This window comes from Periplaneta americana, chromosome 14 (genome assembly GCF_040183065.1).
Source record: "Periplaneta americana isolate PAMFEO1 chromosome 14, P.americana_PAMFEO1_priV1, whole genome shotgun sequence".
Lineage (NCBI taxonomy): Eukaryota > Metazoa > Arthropoda > Insecta > Blattodea > Blattidae > Periplaneta > Periplaneta americana.
The window spans coordinates 68,872,434-68,884,701 of NC_091130.1; the positions used below are offsets into that span (position 1 = coordinate 68,872,434).

The 12,268-nt window shown below is 35.7% G+C and overlaps 1 protein-coding gene across 3 annotated transcripts in view; it reads left to right on the top strand.

Annotated features, from left to right (window-relative positions):
* Positions 1–12,268, top strand: part of LOC138713411 (kelch-like protein 12) — a 53,536-nt gene that overhangs the window by 15,269 nt on the left and 25,999 nt on the right. For all 3 annotated transcript variants that reach the window (XM_069845495.1, XM_069845494.1, XM_069845496.1), the window contains exons 6-8: positions 4,089–4,201; positions 4,445–4,599; positions 10,647–10,823. In XM_069845495.1, the coding sequence (XP_069701596.1) occupies positions 4,089–4,201; positions 4,445–4,599; positions 10,647–10,823 (445 nt within the window). The remainder of the gene's footprint in view (positions 1–4,088; positions 4,202–4,444; positions 4,600–10,646; positions 10,824–12,268) is intronic.

The window sequence follows — 12,268 nt, forward strand, 5'->3', positions numbered from 1 at the left end:
TTAAGCCAATTAGGTATAAAAGATCTTTTAATGATGAAAACGTTGAATATTTTAAACGTTTGCTAAGCAAAGAAAATTGGATTGAAGTAACCAACTTAACAGATGTGGATGCGAAAACAAACGAATTTATAAACTCAATAACTCATTATTTTGATGTTGCTTTTCCACTAAAAAAATGTACACTTACAAATAAGCAGTTCAACAATTCAAAAAATTGGATAACGAAGGGGATTGTAACTTCTTGTAGGAGGAAAAAGGAGTTATATAAATTGTGCCAAATTACAAATAGCCTAGATCTTAAATTACATTATAAACGATATACCAGCATATTAAAGAAAGTTATACATGCAGCTAAACTGAAATTCAATGGAGAATTCATTATGAAAGCACAGAACAGAGGTAAAGCTATATGGGAAGTTGTAAAGAAAGAAACTTGTAAAAATACCAAAGTCTCAAATCAAGACTTTTCAATAATACATAATGGTCAAACAATTCAAAATTCCTTCGAAATAGCTGAAATTTTTAATAAATTTTTTGCAAATGTAGCAGACAATCCTAATAACCAGGTAACAGGTAGTCAGGAAACAACCTTACATGGAACAGGAAATGTAAACACCATATTTCTATCTCCCGTGACTGCAGATGAAATTCTCGATATAATAAAAAAACTAAAAAATAATCTTTCCTGTGGACCTGATGACATTCCGGATGGTATTGTAAAGAAATGTGCTGTACTACTAGTAGCTCCACTAGTAAACATCTGCAATTCATCTTTAATTAGTGGTAAATTTCCCGAACAATTCAAACTCGCAAAAGTATGTCCTATATTTAAGAAGGGAGATAAACAAAATATTAACAACTATAGGCCGATATCTCTATTATCTACATTCTCCAAAATCCTTGAAAAAGTTATGTATAATAGATTAGTTCGGTTTTTAGATTGTAATGGTGCACTATCAAATGCTCAATTTGGATTTCAAAAAGGCAAAGGAATTAATAACGCCATATTCACTTTCACGGAATTTATTCTAAATTCAAAAGACAACAAGAATCAAACAGTTGGGCTATTCCTGGACCTGAGCAAAGCATTTGACACAGTTGACCACATGATACTGATCCAGAAACTACAATGGTTTGGCATAAAGGGGTTAGCTAAAAGTTGGTTTGTTTCTTACCTAAGTGCAAGGCAACAATTTGTTGAAATAGGCTCAATGAAATCATATCCCACTATCATGAAAAGCGGGGTGCCCCAGGGTTCCATACTTGGCCCAATTCTATTTCTCCTGTATATAAACGACCTTCCCTCAAGGATAACACAAGCTAAAACCGTTCTCTTTGCAGATGACACCAATATTGTTTTCAATGCTCTTGATAAAAATAATTTACAGGAGAAAATAAATGAAACCTCAAGACAACTAGAACAGTGGTTAGCTAGCAATAGACTAAAACTTAATGTCAGTAAAACCGTTTGTATGTATTTCAGTCAGAAACAACTACATGACTCCATTGAAATACTACTTAATAATACTGGAATAAAGGACGTCGATTGTACAAAATTTTTAGGGATATGGATTGATTCCAACCTCACGTGGGAAAGTCATATTCAATTCTTAACTGATAAACTAAGTCGTTTGTGTTATGCTTTCCGTGTCCTAACCAATATAACTCCCAAGGAACTACTTAGAGCGGTTTACTTTGGCTATGTTCACTCTGTATTATCATATGGGATAATTATCTGGGGGTCGTCATCAAAACTTGCACAAGTGTTTAGACTGCAAAAGAGAATATTGAAAATTATAAAGAAAGTACCTATTCGCTCGGATAGTAAAAAAATATTCAAAGAGTTTGATATTTTGCCCCTACCTTGTATTTACTTTCTTGAAACAGTCTGTTTCATCCACCAAAATTATGATAGTTTTAAAATAAACTCTGATTATCACAGCTACAGCACAAGAACATGCACTAATTTACATTTTAATCATCATAGGTTATCCAAGAGTCTCAATAGCTTATCACATACAGGGATAAGACTTTACAACAAACTCCCTGTTGAAACTAAAGCCCTTAGCTATGCTAGATTTAAAAAGTCAGTGAAACATATTTTACTTTTCCACATGCCTTTTACTGTCAATGAGTATCTTAGTTTAGCACTCCAAATTTAGCTTACAGTAGTTAGTATCTCCTTTTGTGTTTACTGCTCTTCTTTTCTATCTGATTCATGTCTGGGGTGAGACTGCCCATGAAGATAAGGAAACCAAGAACCTTGTACAAGTAATGGTCTGAAGAAAACTGTGGAGAATTGACTTCATTACTGAATGTGTTGATTGTATATTATTTGTATATTATTGTAGACATCTTGTATGTCGGAATAACATGTATGTAACCGCATATTTATTATGTATTCACTCTGACGATGCCATGAAATCATTGTATTTCCTAAGGCTAATAAATATCTATCTATCTATTGTTGAGCATTCGCCTTCCATAGAACTTAAATTTTCATCTTTTCTTCTTCTTTATGCGTCTCTTTCGTATCTTTGCGGAGCTAGTTGAGATGAGGCAGTCTTTTTCTTGTAATCTCTTAGAAAAATACTGGGAACGGTATGCTAGCTTTGGGGGTGTTCTGATCTCATTCCCAATAAAATGAATGCCGCAAATTCTTGTTGCGGGTGTTGGTTTCCAAGGTGAACCATCAGCACTTGAAATCAAGAATTAAATATCGATATGAATACATTTAAAAATAAGTATATTATTATTTATTGTTACTAATATTATACATAATGTATATGTAAAGAACTCAGTAATTACGTACCTTTTCAAATTTAAATTATAAATTCCTGTCGTTGATAACTTAATGGTTATTTATAAACATAATACTATATACATTCTATTTTTATATTAGGCCTAGTATATAATAATACTATGATTACAAGCAATGTAGCCTTATTTACTTTCGTCTGCGTACTGGATGGATCCACAATTAGCATCGTTGCGCTTCAGTTTTCTGTTTTGGGAATGAATAAAAACAATATCGGTTGGTGTGTTCCTATAAGCATTACTACACTCAAGAACACAGCAATTTGCATTACCTTTCCGCTTTTTAGGATCATCCACATTTCTAATCATTTAACCTGAGATGTTAAGTATATTCATACGCTCCAAGCACAACTCTATCGCTGCTCTCCCGCAGTTAGTAACAACAGTCGCCACCAGAGGAGCCTGCACGGTGCCTATAGTATCTTCCTTGATTCTTCTCACCTGAACTGCCACCATTCTACTATCTACAATGCATACATTTTATCTTTCCACACTTTCAACATGTAGTGTTTGAAAAGGCAAGCATTGTTTGATACTGTTACAATTTAAAATTGTAAAAAAAAAAAAAAAAAAAAAAAACTGTCCAGTCTACTGTTTATCTCAGTGCTTTTGTCTCATAACTAGGGCCAGGATTCGTATACAAATGCGTATTTTTAGTGGTCAGTTGAAAGTCGTGCAAAAGCATTTTTATAGACTTTTGAACGTGTTTGATGACGAATATGCAAAGTTAATCATGCATATTTTGCACATTTCAGGCATTCCTGCATATACACTATTTACCAAAAAGTAATTGGGCACCCAGGATTTTACGTGCTAGATGCCATGTTTCGGCGGCTACTATGCAGTGGTATGTAGACAATAATGTTCACCGGTTGGACTGGCCTGCACAGAGTCCTGATCTCAATCACACTGAGCATCTTTGAGACGAATTGGACCGGCGATTGAGGTTTCGGGAAATTCGGCCAACTTCCATTGTCCAACTGAGTACCATATTGCAAGAGGAATGGCGACGCATTCCAGTGGATATTCTACACAAACTAGTGGAGAACATGTCTGACAGGGTGGCTGCTGTTATAGCAACAAGAGGTGATATCACGAGGTTCTAAAGGGGCAAAAACAGTGCCCAATTACTTTTTGGTAGATAGTGTACATCACATATTCATTTATATGAGGTCTCGCCACCCTATTGTGCATATAATGTAACATTTTTTCACGATTTTGTTGCATAAATCTAAATTTAAAAATAAAAAAATGTGCTTTATATTTAACAGGTCATTGTTGCAGTAGGAGGAGAAGACGACAAGGTGGTGCTAAGATCTGTTGAATGTTATGATCCTGTATCGCATCAATGGCATACACTCGCTTGTCTGCCATTTGCTGTCAGGTGCTGCTACTGAGTTATTTATAAATTATTTTTAAAAAATCTGCAATTATATACAGTGCACTAAACAATATCATTTAGCAAATTGATATTAAATACAAGAGATATTTTAAGCTATAGGCCTAATCAAAATAAACACAAATCACTTAAATTATAAATATTTTAAGTTATATTTACGTATTCCAGTCTTTCAAACTAAGTAATAACTTATACATTCAATAAACTGAGTATATTTCTCTTATTCAGCAAACATGGATTGGTAGCCTCTGGGAAGAACACACTGTACCTAGCAGGTGGTGAATTCCCAGATGGCAGTGCTTCTCGTTCTATGTGGCGGTATGATCCAGTATTGGATGTATGGCAGGAGATGGCACCAATGTTGGTACCACGCTCTGAATTAGGTATGTATAATGAAAAGCCTTCTTTTTAAGGGTTTAATTAATGGTTAAACACTATTTAACCACTTTTAATTACAAACGTAATTCAGAATTGGTGAGATGTTAATATTGTAATGAAGGAGTAATTTTTATTTAAGAAACTGAAGTACTGAAAAACCTGCATTACAATTACAAATGTCGCAGTGTCTGCTGAGGAATAAACCCCAAATTACTAACTTAATAACATTTGTATACATTTCAACTCCCCCTCCCTAAAATACTCTTAAGGTTAAAGTAATGTAGAATGAGTCTAAACTACCTAAAATACTGTAGTCATTGGTAGTGTCCCCTAATAATAGAATCAATGTGTATGTTTCTACATCTGTGATAGTCACCGGTGTAGTTCGCTCTGCAAAAGATTGGATTCTTTGTAAGGCGAATGTCAGATAATGCAGGGGAATTCTTGGACTCATCTTATCAAATATCATCTCACTGTCACCAATTTCATTGATACTAGGTATCGTATTTTCTTGCGTAATTTCCTCCCTTCTCTCTCTCAAAATATTTGGAGGCGAATTTGAGTAGTTATGGGTTTTCTTTGTGCTGCCGTGTGTCATTTCTAATCTTGATAGCGTAACTTTAACTAACCTCAGATTGTTGTTGTTGTTCAGTCAACTGTCTGACAGATCTGAACCTTACAAGGCCAGGAGATAATGCTAGTTTCTTTCTTCCTCCATTGCATATATCACCGATTAGCTACATGTTACACTAATCAGGCTTCAGATGCATACAAACTATAATTGTTCTTCCACTGACACATATCGTCAAGTGAGATGTACTGCCTGATAATAGATGTACCTATACATATCAGCCAGAACCTCAACCAGAGGCAAACCTCAGATTATGGTATTAAATTTCGCACATAAAACATATGCATCAAAATTAACTTCTTTACTACATTAAGAAAATAAGTTATAAGTTAATTTTGTGATAATCACCAGTGTAGTCATTAACTTATTTACTACATTAAGAAAAGTTTAAAAGAGAGGGGCTATGATTGGGAAAAAATTCAGGAGGAGGAATTGTGGCAAGACAGAACTTTGTGGAGGAGGCTATGTTCTGAGACTACTCACAACTGAGTGGAAACGTCCATTGATGACTAGATTAAGAAAACATGTATTTTACTCTCTACTACCTTTATCTGACAAAAAATGCAGATCATCATCTGTATTGTGAAAGGAGTCCTCTGTTTTCCAGTATAAGTACCCATGTACAAGGGTGATTCCAGAAGTAATGCACAAACTTACTTCGTTGGCATGCATTTTATTTTTTCAACCCACTTACATCAATATCATTCAAAATAGTCCCCTTGAAGTGTTATGACTGCTTTCCAACATTGTGGCAGCTTTTGGATGCCGCTTAATTCTCCTTTGAAGTTTAGGTCTCGGATGCATTGGCTCACAGCTGTATTTAGATCATTTAACATTGCTAAATGTTGACCCCGAAGTGGATTTTTCTTTTTTGGGAAAAGATCGTAGTCAGGTGGATTCATGTCCAAACTGTAGGCTAGCTGAGAGAGTGTTTTCCACTTGTAATTGGTCATACAGAATTCACTGACTCGGCAATTTGCGGTCTTGCATTATCATAGAGAAGCAGCACACCAGACTCCAATAACTGTAGCGGGTTCTGGCGAATTTTTGGACGCAGTTTCCTATGGGCTATGTCTGCATATGTCATCCGTCTATCTACTTCCAAAACATTGGCAACAATTACCTCCATAGTGATGTTCGATGGTGATTCCAATCTTCCAGTGCATTGGTTGTCTTCTGTAGCAATATGACCTTTGCAGAAACATAGAGACCATCGGGAAATGGTACTACCGTTGCTTACGAGATTATACAAGCTGGCGCATAGAGCTTGAAAAACGAGTCTGAAGTGGTTCCCTCGTAATGCCAATTCCGCCGCTCGGAGCGCTGTTCTGCCCTATATATTCATAGCAGAACACTTAAAAGACATTGACATTTGGGACATTTAAAGGACTCATCATTGCTTATTAAATGCTTCGTACAATATTTAATGGACAATAGACGTAATTTGCAAACTTCTACTCCTCAATTATATTACAATAAAAGGCTGTCATTCTTGATATTAAAACATATTACATATAAACTGAGGGACTGTCTGCTCTGTACTTCAGTTCATACACCAAACATTTCCGGAAATAAATTAACTTGACATCTTACATATACGCACTATAGCCTACCCTTTTCACCTAATATTATTAATATTGTTATTGAATAAGATATTGCAACTAATTAAGGTACTGCATTATCTTTAATTTCCTTGAATTCATAATTACGCATTTGCAAGAAGGCCTAACTTTTCCCTCTCTTTTTAAAAAAATACGGACGTCACAATAACTGAGAAGTATAATTATTGCGCGATTTTTTCTTGCAGTGGTGAAAACATTTCTATAGGCCTACTGATTAATCTATTGAGCATAGTAATAATAAACGCTGTAGTATTTTAGTGAGTGTACGCCTACTTAGCTCTTGTAAAACGAAATTTTCACTTTCACTTTCAACGGAACACTCACTTATATTCAGTTCTTGTATCTTGCAGTATTATTATCCATTTGTGATCATCTTTCCAATATAACCTCCCATTGAAACGACCACTTAAAATCATGAGCTAGAATTTATTATTTTAAAAACATTTCCACGTACATACTGTTATAATTGTTATGAACCACAATACAAAAGACAACACTGTGAAATTGAATTAATTTACCAAGATCAACATCAATACCGGTAGTATAAAATCACATATAGGCCTAGGCTATATTATTTCATTACTTTATGGTATTAATTAGAAGAATTAATTTTGAAGAATTTACAAATATGCTGAAATAATTTATGACACCTCTTATAGAAATGTAAAAATATTATGTACATTTTGAAACAATGGGTATAGCACCACTTGAAAATGTTGAGCATTTTAACAGTAACTTGTAAATTGTTCCATCACGTTGTCTATAGTGTTCATTTATTGTAGCACTTTTAGAACGAACGTGGTTCACATACATAAGAAGAAATGACGATGGAATGAGTCGAACACATACAGTTTTCTTTAATTTTTAGCAAATGATGAAGTTGAATATATACTGTTACTTCATATCCTAACATAAGTAGAGTTGCCACCATAGATGTAACACCTGAAATGAATATAAAATAAATTAATGTATTGGTAATGATACAATAAAAAGAAATTAGGCTAGACATAACCTCACAAAATTACAAACACATGCTAAAACAAAACAAAAAAAAACTTTACGTATCCGTATATAATAAAACTAGATATTCCAGATATAATTTATTTCACACGATAACCACCTCAGCCTATTTCGGCAGCAGCCATTATTAGTTACAGTTTGAGGTGCATTACCTAATCTCATACTAACCTTGTTAAGTTCTCTAACCTAATTCACTGATAATTACGTAACAATACACAGGTCTAAAATACAGACAAATACACATTAATTACCTAATAAGTACAGCATGAAGATATTTCATTACTTTTGTCGGTATTTTCTAAAAGAGAAAGGGAAAACAGTAACAACATTATCTTCAATGTTTACATCACGTCGTTCACATTTTCATTAGGCCTATATCAGTAATGCTTGGTAAGTGAAACAATGCATGAAATTATTTTACATTTCGGGTCACATCATTCGAGAGTCGGAAAATGCAATTCGCCACTTTTAACATAGCATTGCTTGTTATATGAGAGAACTTTGAGATTTACCTTAACCTATAAAGATAAGACCTGTTGGTACCGAGTTCTTCACAAAGCAAAACACAGACAATTTTCGAATATAACTTAGCTGAACAAACTTCAAATAACACTGTAATATGCTTGGCATATTTATAATATTCGTACTCAATCAGTAATGCACAATTAATCGAACTATTTTCACGATGCACAATGCTTTGTAATGGTACTATTCATCATTTCATAGGGCAGAGAGGCGAACCTAGCGGCAGAAATTGTCATGACTCACAGAGACCTACTCTCGATCGTGCTATGCGCCAGCTTGTATAATCCCGTAAGCAACGGGTACTACAGTCTACTATAGTCAATTCAATCGCTTATAGACAAAAAAAAGTTTTTAAGCAATTTAATTGAACTTGCACAGAATCGTTTGAAGTAACTCTCACTGTTAACGCAATAAATAACAACCACACATATCCATGGATGGCCCTCATATATATTCACCATATAGGCCTACCTAGGTTTAAGTTCTTATTTATTATTGTGACTTAATCTGTGTTCAGCTGTCCATCAACACATATACCTGAATTCATAGACAGTAATAAATAATCTAATTCAATCTGATAACTACCACCAGTGGCGTAGCCAGCGGGTGAGCCAGGTGGGCCCAGGCCTACCCAAAAAATATGCGAATTTTTGGGTTTTTTATGGAAAATACTCAATATTAAAACTAAACCATGGATCCAGAGCAATAGCTACAGTCGATAGCATTAAGGTAAGAAGCCAAAATGCGTTCATTTCTTCAAGAGCCAATTTAACTGTGTTGGATTTGGCCTAAAAAATTGTCTGGCAGCAATAAAAAGAAGCCGTGGAGGCTACTGAATTGTTACATCAGCTAGAAAAATTTGACACCTTATTTTATTTATATGTTTAGATGATATTCTTGCTCTTGCAAATTCATTATTGGAAGCACCTCAGTCTCCAAAAATGGATATTAGTAAATGTTCGTCCTTCATTAAGGCAATGATATAAAACCTTTCAAAGCTCTGAAACGAAGAAAAATTCGACAATCATGTCAAGCACAGGGCTTTGTAATCTAGCAATTCTATCCATTGAGAGGAAGAAAAGTTGGAATTTGTTGAAGGACCCATCATCAGAGATCAACAGATTCGTTGCTAGGAAATCTCGACAGCTCCATTTCACCTTATGAAGCGTTTGTATAGGTATGCCTTGCATGATTGTTTATCATACTTTTGCATGTTATTAAATAAGACTTCCGAGAATGAGTTTCAAGAGAGTTGATGGCAGTGGCATTGTCAGGAGATGGGTCAGATACTTTCTAAACCCTTGCATATCTGGTCCACCCAAAATAATTAGTCTGGTTACGCCACTGACTACCACTGATGCAATGTAACAGTAGTGATAAAAAATGTTGTTGTTGTTTTCTAATGCCAGGCGTTTGACAATAAAGTCATTTGACCTCTTGCACTCCAATATTTTTCAAAGATATTATCATGCCCAGCCACTAAAGCACAGAATGAGGTATTAAATGGCAAGTTGTAGCCGATTTAAGTGAACATCATATTTTAACATCTTGGTGGCTACTTCATTCACACACAACCCCCAGAATGTCTGGAGGACCACACCTGCTGTTGGTCGACGGGTCCATTGGACCTAGCTGGGAGATCTTGTTGATCACCAGCTTTCCCTCCTTAAGCCACTGGAGGACGATTTTAGTGCCATAGCAGGTCAGCACTAGGAACAGAAAAATAGAAAAAGGAGGAAGGAAAGGGAAATGAACCCCTAGGCCTCGAATGCTCTAATGCCGTCGGGGTCGAAGAAAGTAAGAGTTCAGTCAGAGGACTGGATAGGAAAGGGTAAAGAGGGAATTAGGTATTGGATAGAGGAAAATTATACCAAATTCAGTCATTAACTCATCAAGCTGAGCAGTGCTAATGGATGAGTAGCCCCTCCCTTTAGTTCAGCTCGTAAAATTATGCTTACTAACAGCTGCACCATGGGAAGGTAGGGATGGGACATTGGGTATTTATCCAGGTTGGTTCCTTAAAGGATTAATGGCTCTCCCCCCTGTATTCGACAGATATCCTTTTGCAGCCAGTGATAAAAAATAACATAGTTCTTAACCTGACCTTTAAGTGTACATCTCTCACTCATGATAAGTTTTGAGAACACTGCAAGTCAATCAGTCTTCATTGTAACGTGCCTGAAAGAGAATCAAGTTAGTTATTTCTTTCATGTATTTCAGCTTGTATCACGTAGATATTTATTTGCTGCTTCAGGTTTGGCGATGTTGGATGGCAGTGTTTATGCTGTTGGAGGCTGGGAAGGCTCATTTCGTCTTGATTCAGTGGAGCGGTATGACCCAGAAACCAACTCTTGGCACATCATTGCACCAATGAAGATGGCTGTTACTAGTCCAGCTGTTGTAGCCCATGATGGAATGCTTTATGTTACTGGTATGAAATGTCTTCATTTGATACTTTTATCTAGTAAGACTTCCTTCAACCTGTACTTGCAGTCTTAATTTCATAAAGTATAGAATTCCAACGAAATGTAATTAGTATAAATCTCTACAATATTCATTCATTGACACACATTAAACGTTCAGTCTCTTACTTTCTCGTTATATAAAATTGTCTAAGGAACATAGTATTTTTCATTTAATTCTCAATGCAGAAACATACTACATGACATGCAAGTATTATTATGTATTATTTATGTATAGAAAAACATTCTACATGGTATGAACGCATAATCTGTTTTCAGAATGGAAAGATTAAAGTTTTAAAATCTTACTGGTTTGAAATCTTTACAATACTGCTGTTTTTCTCAACTTCACACAAAACTTTTGTCATTAATAACGAGTAACATCACATCTTCCATTCAGTACTGCTCGACACCACCTTGGCATTCAAGATATGAGATGAAAGGTTTTATCTTGACCAATGTCCTGCCAGTGAATTTGAAGACGTGCGAACATGACTGATTGAGAGTCTCAATGTTTTCAGTGTCCTCTAGAACTCTTTTTCAAAGATTATCCCAGAAATTCTCAATTAGATTGAGATCCGGGGACTGAGCAGGCCACCCTAGAACTTGAATATTGTGTTGTTGTTCTGGCAACATGTGCAGTGGCATTGTCGTGCATTAGAAGGAATTCTGGACCAATTTCTTCAGCGATAGGAAAGACTATAGGTTGCAATATCTCTTGAATGTAACGATTTGTTCTTAGTATTCCTTCAACTAAAACAAGGTCAGTCTTCCTGTGTGCCATTATTCCTCCCCATATCATGATAGAACCTCCTTGGAATTTATGAACCTCTTGTATATATCTTAGTCTTTTTGCTTGACTGGTTGTCTCCATATGCGTATTCTTCTGGAATCTAGATGTAGACCGAAGTGTGATTCATCAATAAAGAGAACGTGACCCCATTGATCATCTATCCAATCTTCATGTTGCTGACACCACAAAGCACGAGGTTCTCGATTTCCACGTCGAATAGCTGGACACCTCAATGGGCGACGGACATTAAGACCTCTCTCGTGCAATCTGTTCCTATTGGTCTGGGTTGATACAACCACATTCCCAACATTCTGCAAAGCACTTCTTAACATGCTTGTAGGCTCTTAGCCACAGAAATCTGTCTTATGCGGCAGTTGTAACTCTCGGTTTACCTGGATGTTGTTCTTCTGGACTACCAAATTCACGATATTGACTCCACATTCTGGATATTGCGCCTCTTCCAGTATTCAGAGCCCTCGCTGCATCAGCTTGTGTTCCACCGTTTTCAATTATACCAATTGCTCTAAACATGTCATCACGGCTTAAATGACGACATTGAGCATTCATTTCTACTATTTTTTAATGTTTTACACTGTTGAAGTTACCCGAATTCTCCATTAC